The sequence below is a fragment of the Chlorocebus sabaeus genome, chromosome 14 (genome assembly GCF_047675955.1).
Source record: "Chlorocebus sabaeus isolate Y175 chromosome 14, mChlSab1.0.hap1, whole genome shotgun sequence".
Taxonomy (NCBI): Eukaryota; Metazoa; Chordata; class Mammalia; order Primates; family Cercopithecidae; genus Chlorocebus; species Chlorocebus sabaeus.
Window position 1 is genome coordinate 9406725 of NC_132917.1, and position 16722 is coordinate 9423446.

A 16722-nucleotide genomic window follows, 5' to 3' on the forward strand; every position below is an offset into this window, starting at 1 on the left:
ATTACAAGTGCACCTGTACCCAAGTCCTGCTAACAGGAGGTGAGTTAGTCGGGCTGGAGTGAGGGCCTTTGGTTGGATCTTATTTATAAAGCTCCCCCAGGTGATCCAAGCGAGCTTGGGATGAGTAACCTAAAGACCGTCGTGCTCTATACCCATCGCCCTGACCCAGGGAGCGGGGTCGGTCTCTGCGCCGGCTCCCCTGGCCCTTCTGTTATTCATCTACAGCTCTGTGATTTCAAGGCATCCTTCCCACCCATTTTTAGCTCGGCCGCCGAACTTCACTGCACAGTTGAGGTAAGAATGTTGCATTACAACCACGTTTTAACAGACGAATCCCTTGGAAGTAACTCAGTGCTCTGTGTCCGCGGGGTTCTGTATCCGCGCATCCACCCAACGGCGGGAAAAAGAAAAGCGGCTGCGCGCGCACTGAACGTGCAGCTGCTTTCCCTTATTCGCAGAACCACGAGGTACCGCCAGGGTTTCCGCAGTGCCTGCGCCCTCTTGGGTGTTACAGGCCCTCCAGAGTGACGCCCGGCGCAGGAGGCCGCGCGCGCACCCCACGACCTCTTCCAGGGGGGCCTGAAGCTGCCCTCCGCCCCACCGAGGGCCAGCTGTGGTTCCCGCCGCGCGTCCTGCCGACACATTCCTGCCCTTTGCCGAACGCATCTGCACCCGCGGAGCGCGGGGTGCGCTTAGGGCGGCCCCGAACCGCTTTTCTTCTGGGAACCACGCGGCGGGTCGCGGGTTTCGGATTCCCTGGGGGCAGCCTTGCTGTGAGTGAACAAGCGCGGAGGCCGAGCTTCTTGCAAACGGACTCCGGTCTCCGAGAGGCAACGACCTTTGAGCCTCACCAAAGTGACCGCTTGGGTGCCGGACGAGCCCTGCCCCTGGAACCCACGGGCGGCCACTGCGCAGGCGCCTCTCCCGGCTGGCGGCTCCGCCCCGCCCCGACCGGCGGCTCCATGGCGCTGTGCGAGGCCGCGGGCTGCGGGAGCGCCGTGCTCTGGCCTCGCTTGTTGCTCTTCGGGGACTCCATCACCCAGGTACCGCCGCCCCGACGCTCGGCCTTCCGCCCCGGCCTCCCTGCGGGGTCGCTGCCGAGGCTCCTTGCCGTCCTTTTCGGCCCCTGAGACGGCTGGGCCGGAGGCCTGGCCACGCCCGTGGCGACCCCGGAGGAGCGACGGGTCCCCTGGTGGCCGCCTGAGGGCTCCTGGCACAGACGCGAGGGGACCCAGCCGCGCTGCCCGCCCCGCGCCGCCTCCCACCGGGTCGAGATGCGCGGTCGTCCCCTCAGCGCCCTCCTGGGCAGCGGCCTTTCCCCTCCGGGTCCCGGTGAGCGACTCAGGGCGACCGCGCGCTGTGTCCCAGGAGGCCCCGCGGTCGGCTCCGGGCGGAGGCGCCGTGAACCCGCTCGCCGCACTCCCTGCGGGCACAGGTGGGGCCGTTAGGGGTTGACCCTGGAAGTAAAATGCCTTCAGGAATTAGGTAGAAAAGGACCATCCCTTCATCCAAGATCCTCTCACCTCCCGTGAAGGGAACGGTCTTCTAAATGCAGGTTCTTTCTTCGGGAAGGGAGTAGAAAGTCTATTCCTGCGTGTGTCCTCCTCTTAGGACTTGCTTCACCAGGTTTTTCTGTGTACGCCCCTAACTGGTAACATTAGTTTTAGGCATATGGGGCAGTCGGGGCTTCCCGAATTCCATGGGAATGTGTATGAAAAAGTGTTCATCCTCAGCCCGGTAACCTGCACAGCAGTGAGGCGGCATGGCCTTCAGTTTCCTCACTGACCTTTAACTTTATTTCCTGAAGGCTTTTCCCCCCCACCGGGTTTTTTTGAGACAGAGTCGCGCTCTATCACCCAGGCTGGAGTGCAGTAGCGCGATCTCGGCTCACTGCAACCTCTGCCTCCCGGATTCAGGCGTTTCTCCTGCCTCAGCCTCCCGCGTAGCTGGGATTATAGACGTGCACCACCACACCGGGCTAATTTTTGTATTCTTAGTAGAGACGGCGTTTCGCCATGTTGAGCAGGCTGGTCTCGAACTCCAGACCTCATATGATCCGCCCGCCTCGGCCTCCCAAAGTGCTGGGATTACAGGCTGTTTAGCTTTTGATAGAGAAAAATCCCCCTCTGCTAAAGTGCTGCCAGGTGTACTTACCTGTAATCCCCAAAATGACCTCACAGTGAGGCAATCAAAGCCAGCAAGGGAGTGCGGAGAAAACAGAAGTTGCCAATCAGAGCTGCCCTTGCTGAGATGCCCCGTTACAGTCATTAGTAATAATGGGCTTTTCTTCCTCCAGTTTTCCTTCCAGCAGGGTGGATGGGGAGCATCGCTGGCTGACAAGCTGGTCAGGTGAGAGTGGTTTCCGATATTTGAGTACTTGCAGATGGAAAATGTCTTAGGGATCCATCTTACGGATGGATAGTTCTGAACAGAACATTTCTCCTTTGTTAATTTTGCTTGCCTTCCCTAATCATATATAGGAGAAGGAACTGAAAAAATTTAGTCTTCACTCAGTCTGACCAATTAGATATTTTAGGGTTGAGCTCTGATGGCTGGGCAGATTCAGACAAATCAAGTAAATGGCCAGTGCCTCTTTGCTAGTCAACGGCAGACAGATCTAAGTCCAGCTGCTGTGATCGCAGAGCTTGCAGTTTTACTGCCACACCACGCTGGTAGGAAGCTACTTTGCCTTTTTTTTTTTTTTTTTGAAATGCTGCCATGACTGAGACTCACCTTGTCACAATTCTGCCGCACTTTATTTTTGGGTTTTGATGGGTTTTGTTTGTGACGGGGTTTCACTCTTGTTACACGCGTCCACGTGAAGAGACCACCAAACAGGCTTTGTGTGAGCAACAAGGCTGTTTATTCACTTGGGTGCAAGTGGGCTGAGTCTGAAAAGAGCAAAGGGAGATGGGCTGGGGCAATTTTGTAGGATTTGGGGAGGTAGTGGAAAATTACAGTTAAAGGTAGTTATCTATTGTTAGGGGAGGGGGTCACGAGGTGCTCTGTGGGGAGCTCCTGAGACTCACAGTCCAGGGGAGGAATGTCACAAGGTCGATTGATAAGGGTGGGGCAGGAACAAATCACAATGGTGGAATGTCATCAGTTAAGGCAGGAACTAGCTGTTTCATTCCTTTTGTGGTTTATCGGTTGCTCCAGGCCACTTCGATGTATACGTGCCGGTCACAGGGGTTATGATGGCTTAGCTTGGGCTCAGACGCCCGACAACTCTCCCGCAGGCCGGAGTGCAGCATTGTGATCAGGCCTCCCTGCAGCCTTCACCTCTGGGGCTAAAGCCACCATCACCTCAGCCTCCTGAGTTGCTGGGACCTACAGGCATTTGCCCCCACACCTAGCCCAGCACTTCATTTTAACGTATCGTGATTTCACTCTGTAAAATGGCTTGTCACCATTGTATCATTACAGACAAAAGCAATCTCACTTTGAAGGAAAGCTGAGTTTTGGTTAATGTTCTCCAGTTTATAAATGTCGCCTGAGAACTTTGAGTAGTGTCATAAAAAATGTCCCCTTGTGCTGCTTTGGAGTCCACTGCCTAACGCGGTGGCCTGCAGTTCTCCACTAGTGCTCCAGCTTCTCTGCTTGGTTATGCACATATAGGAATGTGAATACACCAAGATGAACCATATTGATTTACTAATCGTAAACTGAACCCCAGGAGTCATTTTAAGAAAACTTTATGGACAACTTTAAATATCTACAGAAGCAAAGAGTGAAATGAGCCCATCCATCCCTCCTCCTATGGATTATTCTGAAGCAAATCCCAAATCATATCATTTTATCAAGACTAAGAAAACAAGGGTCCCTCTTATGTGACTGGTATTCTTTGAGGGGTTTTAAACTTCCTGTTCCTTAACTGTTCTCACTTGACATGTGAGGAAGGCTCACAGCACGCCCAGGGTCACGCCTAGTCACAGATGGAGCCAAGAATAAATCCAGACAACCCGGCTTTTCCCTCCCCCTCCCCCATTACACCTACAGTACTGTGAATCCAACTATTTTTAAGAAGGAAACAAAAAGCCTACTAATGAACCAGTTTAAGTTGAAACAATGAATACTAAAACTATTTAATCAAAACCAGAAATCTCAAATATTCTAGACTATTTAAATATAAACTAAACTAAGTTCCAGGATATTAGTGACTTTACCTGAGATACTTGCTGAGATTATCTTTTGTGAACTCCATTTTAAAAGCACCCCACTATACCATGCTTGAAGTCAAATAGGCTGTAGACTTCATCACAGCCCCTTTATATAAAATTACTCCTGTCATGGAGGAGTATGGCGTATTTACGTATATCTTCGAAAGGCTTAAGATTAGCATGCTTCAACTATGTTCTTGCTCCTATCAAAGTGAAACCTGGGGGTGGCTCAGAGACATGTGACAGGCTCAGAATCCCAGAGAGCACACCCTCACTAAAGGCTGGTTACTGGGACCATAAACACTTCTTGCCCACAATTCATCTTTTAAAATTTTTCGTTTCAGAAAATGTGATGTTCTGAATCGTGGATTCTCAGGTTACAATACCAGATGGGCCAAAATTATCCTTCCGAGATTAATCAGGAAAGGAAATAGCTTGGACATCCCAGTAGCAGTTACGATTTTCTTTGGGGCCAATGACAGTGCATTAAAAGGTATTTTTATGTTCTTCTAGCTTAACTTTTAATCAATTTTATGTTACAGCAAACTTACATTTAATATACTTTTTTCAACTGTTTACTTTCTCCCAATAGATAGTTTTGCCAAGCTTATGAGTTCCTTGAGTTTATATGTATTCCTGGCTTTAACACTGGTGGATTTTATTCTCGACCTGGTTTCTACATGCCTCGGTTGCTGGCAGTCCTAACCTTGCAAACACTTAAATATTTTCTAGTCTGTTAGTGCTATGCTAAGTTTGTAATGTTTTTCTCTTTAGCTGATGCATGTGGCAGCAGAAAGCTTAAGGATACGTTGTGGTTGCATCACACTGATGCGGCTGGTGGAATGTCTGAGGGAGGGTGTCTCAGGGGAGCAGCCACCCTGACCTCAGTTAGGCTTGAATCCTGGGCAGTGGTTGAGTGTGGGTTTGGAAAAGGAGATGGCCTCTGCTTGATTGCTGAAGAATTGCTGCTGTGACCAGAGGAGAGCTAGCTGTGTAAGAGGCCTTTCTTCCTTTCTACTCTTGAAAAAAGCCTTCTGCATTCTATAAACAAGAAAAACCAGCCTTTGTTTTGGGAAGTGAGGTAGTCATCTTCCAGAAATTTCTTTTGTGCCCCTACTTGTGCCACAGAAGTGGTGTGGTCTGCTGTTCACAGGCACGCTGGGAGGCATCTGCGTTGAGGCTGGACATGAAGGGACACAGCTGCAGTAAGAGGAATTCTTGCTGCCTGCGAGAAAGATTATCTAGATTACAGGCATCGGGAGACCCTGCACGGTAACCATTCTATTTGGGAAGAAATTAATCTTCACTTTCTATCTTGTACCAAAAACCGTAAGAAAATTCAAAACAGAATTTTTAAAAAAGATGCGTTCTTATCAAATTTAGGAAAAGGAAAAACATTTCCTAAGTATAAGAGCAGTGGAAGAAGCCACAGAGGAAAAACAGGTTTATGAAATAAACTTAAAATAGCTTAGGCTAGGAAAAAACTGAAAAAGAAAATGATGTGTGTTAAGGAAAATATCCGAAAAATGTGGCAGACAAGAGAGTAATGTCTTTAGTGTAGAAATCAATAAGAAAAATACTAACTCCAATAGAAAGTATAGGCAAAGGACAGGAACAGATAAAAGGAGAAATTTAACAGCAAATATTTGAAAATGTGTGAAAACTTTAAAAATGTCAATTAAAACAAGGTATTTTGATTTTTGACTCATAGGAGTAAAGCAATATGAACCAGTAATACATATAGCTGACAGGCACGAAATAAGTTTGCAACTCTTACGTTCCTGGTGAGGAAGAGCTTGTAATCCTCTGGAAAGCTGTGAGGCGGTATGCGCCAAGGGACTGCCCACGTGTAGAAATTCAGCCTAAGGAAATATTCAGATACGCAACCAGATGTATGTGCAGGGATTTCTGTGTATTGCTTTTTTTTTTTTTTTTTTTTTTGAGAAAGTTTCGCTCTTTTGCCTAGGCTGGAATGAAGTGATAAGATCTTGGCTCACTGTAACCTCCACCTCCCAGGTTCAAATGATTCTCCTGCTTCAGCCTCCCGAGTAGCTGGGATTACAGGTGCTTGCCAGCAAGCCTGGCTAATTTTTGTATTTTTAGTAGAGACAGGGTTTTGCCATGTTGGCCAGGCTGGTCTCGAACTCCTGACCTCAGGTGATCCACCTGCCTCGGCCTCCCAAAGTGCTAGGATTTCAGATGTGAGTCACTGCACCTGGCTGTGTATTGCTATTTATAACAGCAGATTAGAAGCTGTACAGTAAGGAAACGAACATCGTGTGGTCACCCTACAACTAAATACCATTTTTTTGAGGACTATTTAGGGACACAGAAAAGCTCATAATATGTTATGTGAGCCAGGCATGGTGGCTCATGCCTGTAATCCCAACAGTGGGAGGCCAGGCCAGGAGTTTGAGACCAGCCTGGGCAACAGAGTAAGACTCTGTCTCAACAGCAACAAAGTTTGCCAAGCATGGTGATGCATGCTCGTCCTGGCTAGTCCCAGCTTAGGAAGTTGAGCTGGGAGAGGCAGGTTGCTTGGGCCCGGGAGTTCCAGGTTACAGTGAGCTGTGATCACACTACACTCCAGCCTGGGTGACAGAGCAAGAACCTGTCTCTAAAACAATCTGTAGAGAAAAGCAAAATATAAAGTCTTCAGTGTGAAATATAATCTTCAGTGCAAACTCATTTTTGTAAAAGTGTACATATCTTCATGAAAAGACTGGAAAGATATACATCCAAATGCCAACAGTGGTTTTCTGGGTGGTAGGATCATTGGTGACTTTTTTTTTCTTGATACTGTACTTACATGTGGTTAGCAAATGGTATACAATGACCCTTGTAATACTTCAGTGAGAGCCTGTCTAGAAAATACTCCTTTGCAGTAACAGTAGTAGTAGTCATAGGTGCCATTTGTTTAGACTGAGTGCTTGCTTTGTGAAGGCACCTGCTCTCAATGCTGTAAACTCTTAGCTATTTTGATTTTCAGTCCTAGGAGGGAGACCCTATTACCATCTTCCATTTTACCAATGAGGTACAGAAAGGCTAAGTATCCGTGGTTCTGTGGCGAGGAGTGACAAACCCAGGATTTGAACCTAGGCCGTCTCACTCAACAGGCTGGGATCTTTAATTTCTTTACAAATGCAATGTAATTAATAACCATCTGGATACTAGTGATGAAAAGACAAGAGTACTTACAGTGCCCCTAGTTAGAGCCTTTGAAGTCTTGTTTTATGAAGAACTATACATTTTAATTCATTAAGGAGAAAACCTTCTGTGTCCTTGGTGTTAAACAATCCCCCAGTGACATCATGAATAACAGGCATTTGCAGAAGTGTGTTCACCTGAATGGTCACTTATAATAAATATGCATGGTTGAGTACTCCTGTGTCTCTTGAGCAGATGAGAATCCCAAGCAGCACATTCCCCTGGAGGAGTATGCTACGAATTTAAAGAGCATGGTGCAGTACCTGAAGTCTGTGGACATCCCTGAGAATCGAGTCATTCTCATCACGCCGACCCCACTTTGTGAAACAGCCTGGGAAAAAGAGTGCATCATACAAGGTAAACAAACCACAGCCAGTCTCAGCAAATCTGGATAGCAATGCTGAGGGAAGAACTCTGATAAAACAGTGGTTTCCTGCCTGGGGCTTCTGTTTCTTATGGGCTCAGTATGTCCATTTCAGTCTGTTTTCAATCATCCAAAATTAATAAAAGTATAGCTTCCAATATGTCATACCTGAGACCTTTTTTGACATAGAAAAGGGATTCTGGCTTTGGATGGTCAGGAGGGAACCGGGAGCCTGGCATCTGCTGACCTTTACAGTTGCCAGGCTCCAAGGTGCACATGAAGGCCACTGACAACTGTGCAGAGCTGTGGTGCTCTGTGGGGGCTGGGCCTGGGGGCTGATGTGCCTCGACTTGGAAGTCCACACCTGGGGCTTTTCCTGGCACACGTGAAGCTGGGATAGGAATGATCGGATAGTAGTCGCCAGCTCTCCATATACTTGGGTCTCACATCCCTCAAGTGCTGTGTTTCCCATCCACCTTTGATTGAAAAACCTCTGCACATAAGTGGACCTTCATGGTTCAAACCTGTGTTGTTCAAGGGTCAGCTGAATGTTAATGTTGAAAATGTGCATTATGGAAGATCTCTCTCTCTCTTTTTTTTTTTTTTTTTTTTTTTGGAGACGGAGTCTTGCTCTGTCAGCCAGGCTGGAGTGCAGTGGCATGATCTCAGCTCACTGCAACCTTAGCCTCCTGGGCTCAAGCAAATTCTGCCTCAGCCTCCTGAGTAGCTGGGATTACGGGTGTGCACCACCACACCTGGCTAATTTTTGCATTTTTAGTAGAGACGGGTTTCACCATGTTGGCCAGGCTGGTCTCGAACTCCTCAGGTTATCTGCCTGCCTCAGCCTCCCAAAGTTCTGGGATTACAGGCGTGAGCCAACGTGCCTGGCCTGGAAATTTTCTAAGCTACCCAGAACTCAACATTCTACGACAAATTATTGGCTTTGTAACACAGAATAGCTATTTCTCAAAGTATGGTCTGACTCAAAGTTAACCATTATTTTTAGGTAGATTTCTGGGCCCATTTTCAGCACTCCAGATGTTTCTTATACACACTATAGCACGCATCCCACAGCTTTATGGAAGACTGTTACTGTCCCTACTTTACCAGTGGAGAAGTTGAGTCTTGGAGAGGCTAAGACAGAGCCTGCCCAAGATCACACAGCCAGTAACAGAACCCGGAATCAAATCCAGGAAGTGTGACTTCAGAGCTAAGTCCTTACTGTTACGAGTTTACAGTTCAGTTGGCTTGTAGCTATGTCGCTTGCTCTCAAAGGGCCTGTCATCCTTAGAGGAGGATCCAATGCATTCTCAAGTCACAGCATATGTCAAGGGGTGCCACACACTGGAGGCACAGACAAACTTGGGGAGAAACCTCAGCCTGTGGGACATGGTGACAGTAGGCTCTGGGCATCACATCAGGGCAGACGGGCCCTATTATTGTGAAATACCAGAGTGTTCTGCAGGGGAGGCGTTTAAGGCCCACAGAGCTCCACTGGAGACAACTGCAGACCCCCAGCTTGCTTCTGGGCCTGCAGCCATAACCGACTGGGGGGCAGTGTCGTCTTGGCTTTAACAGAAGGGAAAAATGTTACATAACACGGTCCACAGAAGTTGTTCAGACTTCTTTTTGTCTACTGTTTCCCAGGAAAATAGTATATATGAAGTTCTGAATGTTTAATTTCATTTCCCCTTTCTAGCCTTGAATGTAGCCCAATGCAGACTTTTTAAAAGGTCAGCGATGGGCAAAGCAGGCAGAGGGAGGGGTCTCGATAACTGGTCCGCTAGAGATTCGGCTGGTTATTGAGACTGTCTTGCTCTGTCACCCAGGCTATAGTGCGGTGGCTTGCTCCAAGCTTACTGCAGCCTCGACCTCTAGGCTCAGGTGATCATCTTGCCTCAGCCTCCCAAGTAGCTAGAACCACAGGCATGTGCCACCATGCTTAGCTAATTTTTTTATTTTTTTTGTAGGGATGGGGTAGCTAGTTATAATCTAGGTGAATTTTATAAACAATTGATCCCAAGTATGAAAGCCGGTGAATAGATCTCTGTGACATAGAGCCTGGGCCAGCATAGGTCTTCCTGTGGCCCGCCTCTAGTTGCCCATAACCTCATGCTTTCTCTTTAATACCATTCTGTAGTCCACCTCCTGCCAGCCCTCACTGTCCTGTTTGCAGCCTCCTGAGCCTTCTCCCCTAGCGCCAGCCCCACTCTCCAAACCAACCTAGCACAATCCCCAGATACTGCACTCCAGCCTTCCCTGGTGCAGCTCCCTGGGAGGATGAGGCAGCCTGCGCTTGTTAGATACACTCAGTAGCTCTGTGCTAGCTGCCTTGCTGGAGTTTAGTCTCTTAATCCTGTCAATATTCCTGCAACTAGGTAGGCACTGTCATCATAAGGATGCAGAAGGCTTCGGGACGGTTAAGCAAGCTGTTCAGGCACACAGCTATTTAGTAAAAATTGTAGGCATCAAAATGTAGATCTCTTTGTCTGAGGCCTACAAATGATTTTGCTGTGCTGCGGTGCAGCTGTTTCATGTAACAAGCCAGCGGTGTCAGCATAGCATTCAGCTTCCATGGCCTGGCATTTCTTACCAGTGCAGACCTTACCCGCCCCCAGCCCAGCTCCTGCAGCCAGCACTCTCCAAGCAGCCCAGCCCTCCTGGGCCTTTTCTGCCTCTATGCCTCTGTTCAAGGTGTCCTCTCGAACATCCTCCCTGGCGCTTCCGAAGGCTCTGGTTACCACTAAAGGCGGCTCCTTCCAACTGTACCTTGTCCTCTGCTGGGTAGAGCAGCACACCAGTAACCTGCAAGGCTCATCAACATATACCCTAAACCCTGGGGCTGGCCCAAGTGGGGTCAATATTTAATGGCATTTCAAAACTGTCTAGATGAGTGCAGTAGAACTTACACAAGGGCCAGCACTTGGGTTTATCAACTGCCACCTCAATTTCTTCTCTTCAATAGGTTGCAAACTAAATCGCCTGAACTCTGTTGTTGGTGAATATGCCAATGCGTGTTTACAAGTGGCCCAAGACTGTGGGACTGACGTACTTGACCTGTGGACCCTGATGCAGGACAGCCAGGTATGGTGGCTTGCTCAGTCCTCTCAGGCTAAATAGGATCACACAGAAGTAAAGCAGGTGTGTGTGCAGCAGCTTTCCCTAGAAAGGCTCTGCTTAGCTAAGACAGTCATCCCTTTAAGCCAATGGAAACAAAAAGGCTTGGAGGAGGGGAGGAATGGAGGTTTCAGGACTGTCACAAGCCCAGCAGCTTATTCAGCCAGGCTCCTTGGCTAGGAGTTAGTACACAGTGGTGTAAATGAGCAAAACATGGTTCATATTTATGAACATTGAGGCCAAGTTCTTCTTTCATATAGAGAATGGCAGAAAGCTAAAACTTGTTAATAGGTAAAACAATGAATTTAAATACAGTACTGGCTAATAAAACTGTGGGAGATATGTAGTTCTAATTAAGTTACTTTGTTTTAAAGCCTGAAAGCACAAATATAAAAGGTAAAAAGCAGGTCCCATAGAATGGTGCACCCACTCAGGAGACAGCTGGTTTCTTATGCAGTCACACATAGACTTAGGGAGGACCTGGCAGGCCACTCCTGAGTTATCTGCCCCAGAGAAATGGAAACTAGGTTCACACAGAACCTGGGTGTGACTGTTGACAGCAGCAGCATTCCTACCTGCTGGAAGCACCCCAGTGTCCTTCCGTGGATGAATAGGGAAACTGGTGTGTCCATGGAATGGGATACTACTCGGCAATAAAGAGAACGGACTGACATGCACAGCAATGTGGGTGACTCTCAGAGGTGTTTCACTGAGGGAAGGAAGCTGGTCTCTGAAGGTTACATACTACATAAGTCCATCTGTTTGGTATCTCAAAAAGGCAAGACTTGGGCCGGGCACGGTGGCTTACACCTGTAATCCCATCACTTTGGGAGGCCGAGGCAGGCGGATCACCTGAGTTTAGGAGTTTGAGACCAGCCTAGCCAACATGGCGAAACCCTGTCTCTACTTAAAATACAAAAATTAGCTGGGCATGGTGGAGGGCGCCTATAATCCCAGCTACTCGGGAGGCTGAGGCATGAGAATCACTTGAACCCGGGAGGCGGAGGTCACATCACTGCACTCCAGTCTGGAGGACAGAGGGAGACTCTGTCTCACCCCACCCCACCCCCAACAAAAAAAGGCAAGACTGCAGTGACAGAACAGGTCAGTGGTGGCCAGAGGTTAGGGTGAGGAAAGGCATGGCTAAATTCAGGTTCCACACAGATACTGGTGAAGAGGGGTAGACAGGCACTGGTCTTTTTTTTTTCTGTGACCTTGCACTACTCTTTTGTAAAGAGCTTGTTCAGCAGGGCACATAAAAGGCCATGTCATTGCTGTGCTGGGATCCAGAGAGAAAGCTTTGATGGGACTGATGATATTTGAAGTACTCAGGGGAAGGAAGGATCCAGTGTGCGGAAAGCTCTTTGGACAAACAGGAAGACTCACAGCCCCACCGGTTTCCTTTATTCCTAGCTGTTAGGTTTAGGCTACTTGGACAAAGCAACATAGAAAAGAACCAAGAATCACTAACCCAAGTGCCAACTTTTCCCTCTCCCCTAAATATTAATCCATACCAATCCTTCCAATGACCTACACATTTATTACACATCTGCAATACGGAAAATAGTCACCAGTGGGAAAGTCATACCATCACGTGGATGCTGAGTCACTAGTCACCTTTGGAGGCTCTGAGAGCCTAAGTAAATCTGGACCCTAGGCTTCTAGTCTTCCTCGGAAACCCTGAGTGCACTGGAACCTTCCAGAATTCCCAGACCAGGAGGGGCCTCGGCAACTTGAGTGCCAAAGGGGTCAACATCTAGAGTTCTGTTGTCTAAGATTCCACCTTAGATTATGTAGAAAAGTTATGCTACTAGAGGAAAGGAAGCACAAACTACTGAGCTAGTTTTGCTCACATGTCTCTTTCAATCTAATACAAAACTGGGAGGGTCGTCCTTAGAGATCATCTCATCTCCAACTGTCTAGATGAGAAAACCAAGGCCGAGGAAGAAGTGCTAGTATTGTATGATAGCATCTACATTTCTAGTCTATTAAAAGTCATATAGGGCCGGGCACAGTGGCTCATGCCTGTAATCCCAACACTTTGGGAGGCCGAGGCGGGTGGATCACCTGAGGTCAGGAGTTTGAGACCAGCCTGGCCAACATGGTGAAACCCCATCTCTACTTAAAAATACAAAAATTAGCCAGGCGTGGTGGCAGGCACCTGTAATTCCAGCTACTTGGGAAGCTGAGGCAGGAGAACTACCTGAACCCAGGAGGCGGAGGTTGAAGTAGGCCGAGACTGTACCGTTGCTCTCTAGCCTGGGCAACAAGAGTGAGACTCCAGCTCAAAAAAGAGAAAAGTCACGTAAGCTAGTTGGCCACCCAGATTCTAACAGAGCTCTTGGCTAGTAAGATTCTTCCCCAAGAAAGAAATGGCTGTATGGATAAAATTGCGTTCAGGGCCTGGTATAGCCGCTCATGCCTGTAATCCCAGTACTTTGTGAGGCCAAGGTGGGAGGATTGCTTGAGCCTAGGAGTTCAAAAGGAGCCTGGAAAACAAAATGAGACACCCATCTCTACAAAAAGCACAAAAATTAGCCAGGTATGCTGGCACGTGCCTGTAGTCCCAGCCACTCAGGGACCTGAGGTTGGAAAGATCGCTTGAGCCCAGGAGGTTGAGGCTGCAGTGAGCCATGATCACATCACTGCCTCCAGCCTGAGCAGCAAAGCAAGACCCTGTCTCCAAAAATACATATATACTCTTGAGTTCAGGGGAGCGGGAGGGAGACTGGACTCCCGTGTCCCAGCAATTACTATTCTACGTTAGATGTACAAGTTCTTTCCACCTAAAAACCTGCCTAGAGTCAAAAACAATATTGACTCATGGGGCCCCTGAACACTCCTAATACCAAATTTTTCATTTTTTGCTGATTACGTTACTAGGCCATATTTACCTGTTAAGGTTCTTTGAAATAACCTGAGAATCATGTCATACAACTCAGAAGACCTGGAATGAGGTCCCAGCTCACTTAATGGTGAGTGACTTTCATGAAACTTAATTCTATAATATGGAGATAGCACTACAGCACTAGTAAGGGTTCTCTGTGTGTTCAAACACCTATGTAAATAGCATATCAGTGCTACTGTAGTCCAAGACAACTCTGGTCAGATGCCTACAATGAAAGGGGCTGGTGATCTTTGTCGCAGGGCCACAAATGAGAGAATGGTACACGCTGGCATTTAGAAAAGTTCTACCCTCCCTCCCCCGCTTTTTTGGGGGGGGTGGGGGAGGAGGGAGACAGTCACTGTGTCACCCAGGCTGGAGCTCAGTGGTGCGATGACAACTCACTGTAGCTTCGAACTCCTAGGCTTAAGTGATCCTCCCATCTTAGCCTCCCAAGTAGGTGAGAATACAGGTGTTTGCCACCACAACCAGCTAAATTTTGTATTTTTTAAATTTTTTATAGAGACAGGGTCTCAAACTCCTGTCCTTCAGTATCCTTGGCCCCAAGTGTTGGAATGACAGGGGTGAGCTACCACACCTGGCCAGTTACCCACCTTTAACCAATTTCTCTCCCTTCTAGGACTTCTCATCTTATTTATCAGATGGACTACATTTGTCTCCAAAGGGGAATGAATTTTTGTTCTCGCATCTCTGGCCTTTGATAGAGAAAAAGGTCTCTTCTCTGCCTTTGTTGCTTCCTTACTGGCGGGATGTAGCAGAAGCAAAACCTGAATTAAGTCTGCTGGGAGATGGAGACCATTAGCCAATCACAGGAGACCCAAGTCTGCTTGTTAATCTACAGAACTCAAAGTTGCCAATATATAGAGGTACCCTTTTTTCCTCAGGCTTAAACCTTTGCTACTGATAATAAAAGTATTAGGATTTTTCAGGGAAGTTTTGTACTTAGGTCCATTGTGTTTTGACAGTATTTGTTAATGCAGGTATCGGTGCTGTAGCTACAAAATACACCCTGAGCAGCTTGTTAATTCTATAAATGATGAAGTAAAGACTTTTTTCTTAAAGTCACAATTTTATAAAAATGGTTTTCTTACATTCTTTTGAGAACAGTTTCACTCATACATACACCCACACACCCCACTCACCTTGTATCAAATTCTAAAAGTGTAAAGTATAAGAATATCATGACTAGTTAAAAGATAGCAAATACCATAAGGTACAAGTTCAAGTATTAGTATAACAAGTATCTGAGTAACAAATGTCCTTGGAAATGGGGGATGGGAGGAGATATGATTAGTCACAGGCTTGGTTAATTGCCCTCAAAGTTTACAAGTTAAAATGTTTTAGCTGGTGAGCACATTCCAGTTCTTAGGGGGAAAAAGCTTTTAATGGCAATTTATAGAAATCAGAATTCAGGTTAATGATTTTTAATCCTTCACACAGTAAATGCAGCCCATCCAGAATCCTGCAGCAATAAAGTAAGAGTAATTCAAATATCTGCTTGTGGAGACAGCCCCCAACCCTAAGGGCAGGTAGTATTCTGTCTCATCACACCTCAGCCTATTCAAAACAACCTGTTGTTAAGAAATATTTCACCCTCTTATTCACTAGTGTTTGAAAACAGGCAATCTTTGTATTTTAAATATTCTAGGTTTCGTAAATAGTGAATTTTTTTTTTTTTTTTTTTTTTTTTTTTTGAGGCAGAGTCTCTCTCTATAGCCCAGGCTGGAGTACAGTGGTGCAACCTCGGCCTCCCAAAGTGCTGGGATTACAGGCATGAGCCACTGCGCCCCGCCAACAGTGAATTTTCTAAGAGCATGTATCCCTATTAATAACAGGGATACATGAAGATACTTATACAGAAAAATTGCCCAGCAAATCAGGGCCCTAAACAGTTGGTAGATTCCATAAATTCAATTGGCTACCATGTATAGCCCTCACTGTAAGGTAGGTGGTTAGATTTCTAGAGAGCATTAGTCTTAGAATTATGAAGAGCCATATTAACCCAAATGATTTCTAAATTTAGATGTATATTTTCCCTGCTACTTAAAAACTCTGGGTAGTAACTAGAAATAGACCCATAATTTAGAGACAATGTAGAACTAGATTTATCTCCTTTGTTTTTAGTTAAAGGCAAACCCTCTTATGTTCCAGTTGTCTTCACAAATAAATGCCTCATATTCAGCGGTTCATTACAGTGTATAAAAAAACATCATTTCCCTAGTCAGTGCTGTTATCAATATAAAAGATTAATTTACAAAAACATAAATATTCATAACCCAATCCAGCTGTATTTTCTGCTTTTGTACCACAGGTCAAAAGATACTTAAAAAACTAAAACCTGAAAGCCTCCAAAATAAGCTAGATTCACCTTCACCTTACCTTTTCAAAAGGAGAAGGGCCAAACCACACAAGCACTGTTTACCTGCAGGAAGTTCAAACACATGACCAGCATCTGCTGTTAAGTCACTTCCTTACTTCCCAATCTTCACAAAATATAAGCTGTGATTGTAGGTCAAATCTATAAAGAGCTCACAACTAAACTAGCACTCTGTTTCTTTGCTGTCAACACGATTCTGACGCTGCAGTTTAAAGGAGGCAGCCTTCTCACTTCTGGTGACCGGATGGTCCGTGAGATCCTCAAATGACTTGGCGGCTGTGCTGCTATTTGGGAAGGGGTCCTTCTCAAACCCATCCTCGTCCATATGTGAGTCTGTGCTAGGGTCTTCCTGGATGGTGTCCATTCTCTGGTGGTCCAGTTTCGGAGCTGCTGGTGCCGAAGGGATCACAGGGGCAGGCTGCAGGCGGCCTGGAGTCTGGGGTGCAGGAAAGGGTTTGATAATGCGAACCGATGCAGAATCCATGCTGCTCAGCATTTCGACATTCTGCAAAGACATGGGTTCAATTGATGGGAATAAAAGATTAATCAGAGGTCCTCACAGCTCCAACCTTACCCATCAAACAGCCTCTTA

At 46.8% G+C, this 16722-nt stretch overlaps 2 protein-coding genes across 10 annotated transcripts in view; one reads left to right on the forward strand and one right to left on the reverse strand.

Moving 5' to 3' along the window:
• Positions 1-487: 487 nt before the first annotated feature.
• On the forward strand, positions 488-14832 carry IAH1 (isoamyl acetate hydrolyzing esterase 1 (putative)). Of its 6 annotated transcripts, XM_073022770.1 has the most exons (7): positions 926-1043; positions 2297-2349; positions 4505-4653; positions 5314-5432; positions 7563-7724; positions 10697-10815; positions 14373-14832. In XM_073022770.1, the coding sequence occupies exons 5-7, from the start codon at positions 7619-7621 to the stop codon at positions 14553-14555; spliced, it is 408 nt and encodes a 135-aa protein (XP_072878871.1). In that variant the 5' UTR covers positions 926-1043; positions 2297-2349; positions 4505-4653; positions 5314-5432; positions 7563-7618; the 3' UTR covers positions 14556-14832. The 6 variants fall into 6 exon arrangements, with proteins under 6 accessions (XP_007969713.1, XP_072878869.1, XP_037862476.1 ...); XM_007971522.3 differs by lacking the exon at positions 5314-5432 and having other exon boundaries at positions 488-1043; XM_073022768.1 differs by lacking the exon at positions 5314-5432 and having other exon boundaries at positions 488-1043; positions 2309-2349.
• The window catches only part of ADAM17 (ADAM metallopeptidase domain 17), a 69516-nt gene continuing 65139 nt past the window's right edge, over positions 12346-16722 (reverse strand). For all 4 annotated transcript variants that reach the window (XM_007971521.3, XM_007971520.3, XM_038006542.2 and 1 more), the window contains one exon: positions 12346-16635. In XM_007971521.3, coding sequence (XP_007969712.1) covers positions 16294-16635 — 342 coding nt within the window. In that variant the 3' untranslated portion in view covers positions 12346-16293. The remainder of the gene's footprint in view (positions 16636-16722) is intronic.

Excerpts from the sequence above, each read along its gene's own strand:
- IAH1 (XM_007971522.3), top strand. The coding sequence starts at position 963 with ATGGCGCTGTGCGAGGCCGCGGGCTGCGGGAGCGCCGTGCTCTGGCCT. Across the intron at positions 4,654-7,562 it reads CAATGACAGTGCATTAAAAG|ATGAGAATCCCAAGCAGCAC; the intron begins GTATTTTTATGT and ends TCTCTTGAGCAG. Across the intron at positions 10,816-14,372 it reads CCCTGATGCAGGACAGCCAG|GACTTCTCATCTTATTTATC; the intron begins GTATGGTGGCTT and ends TCTCCCTTCTAG.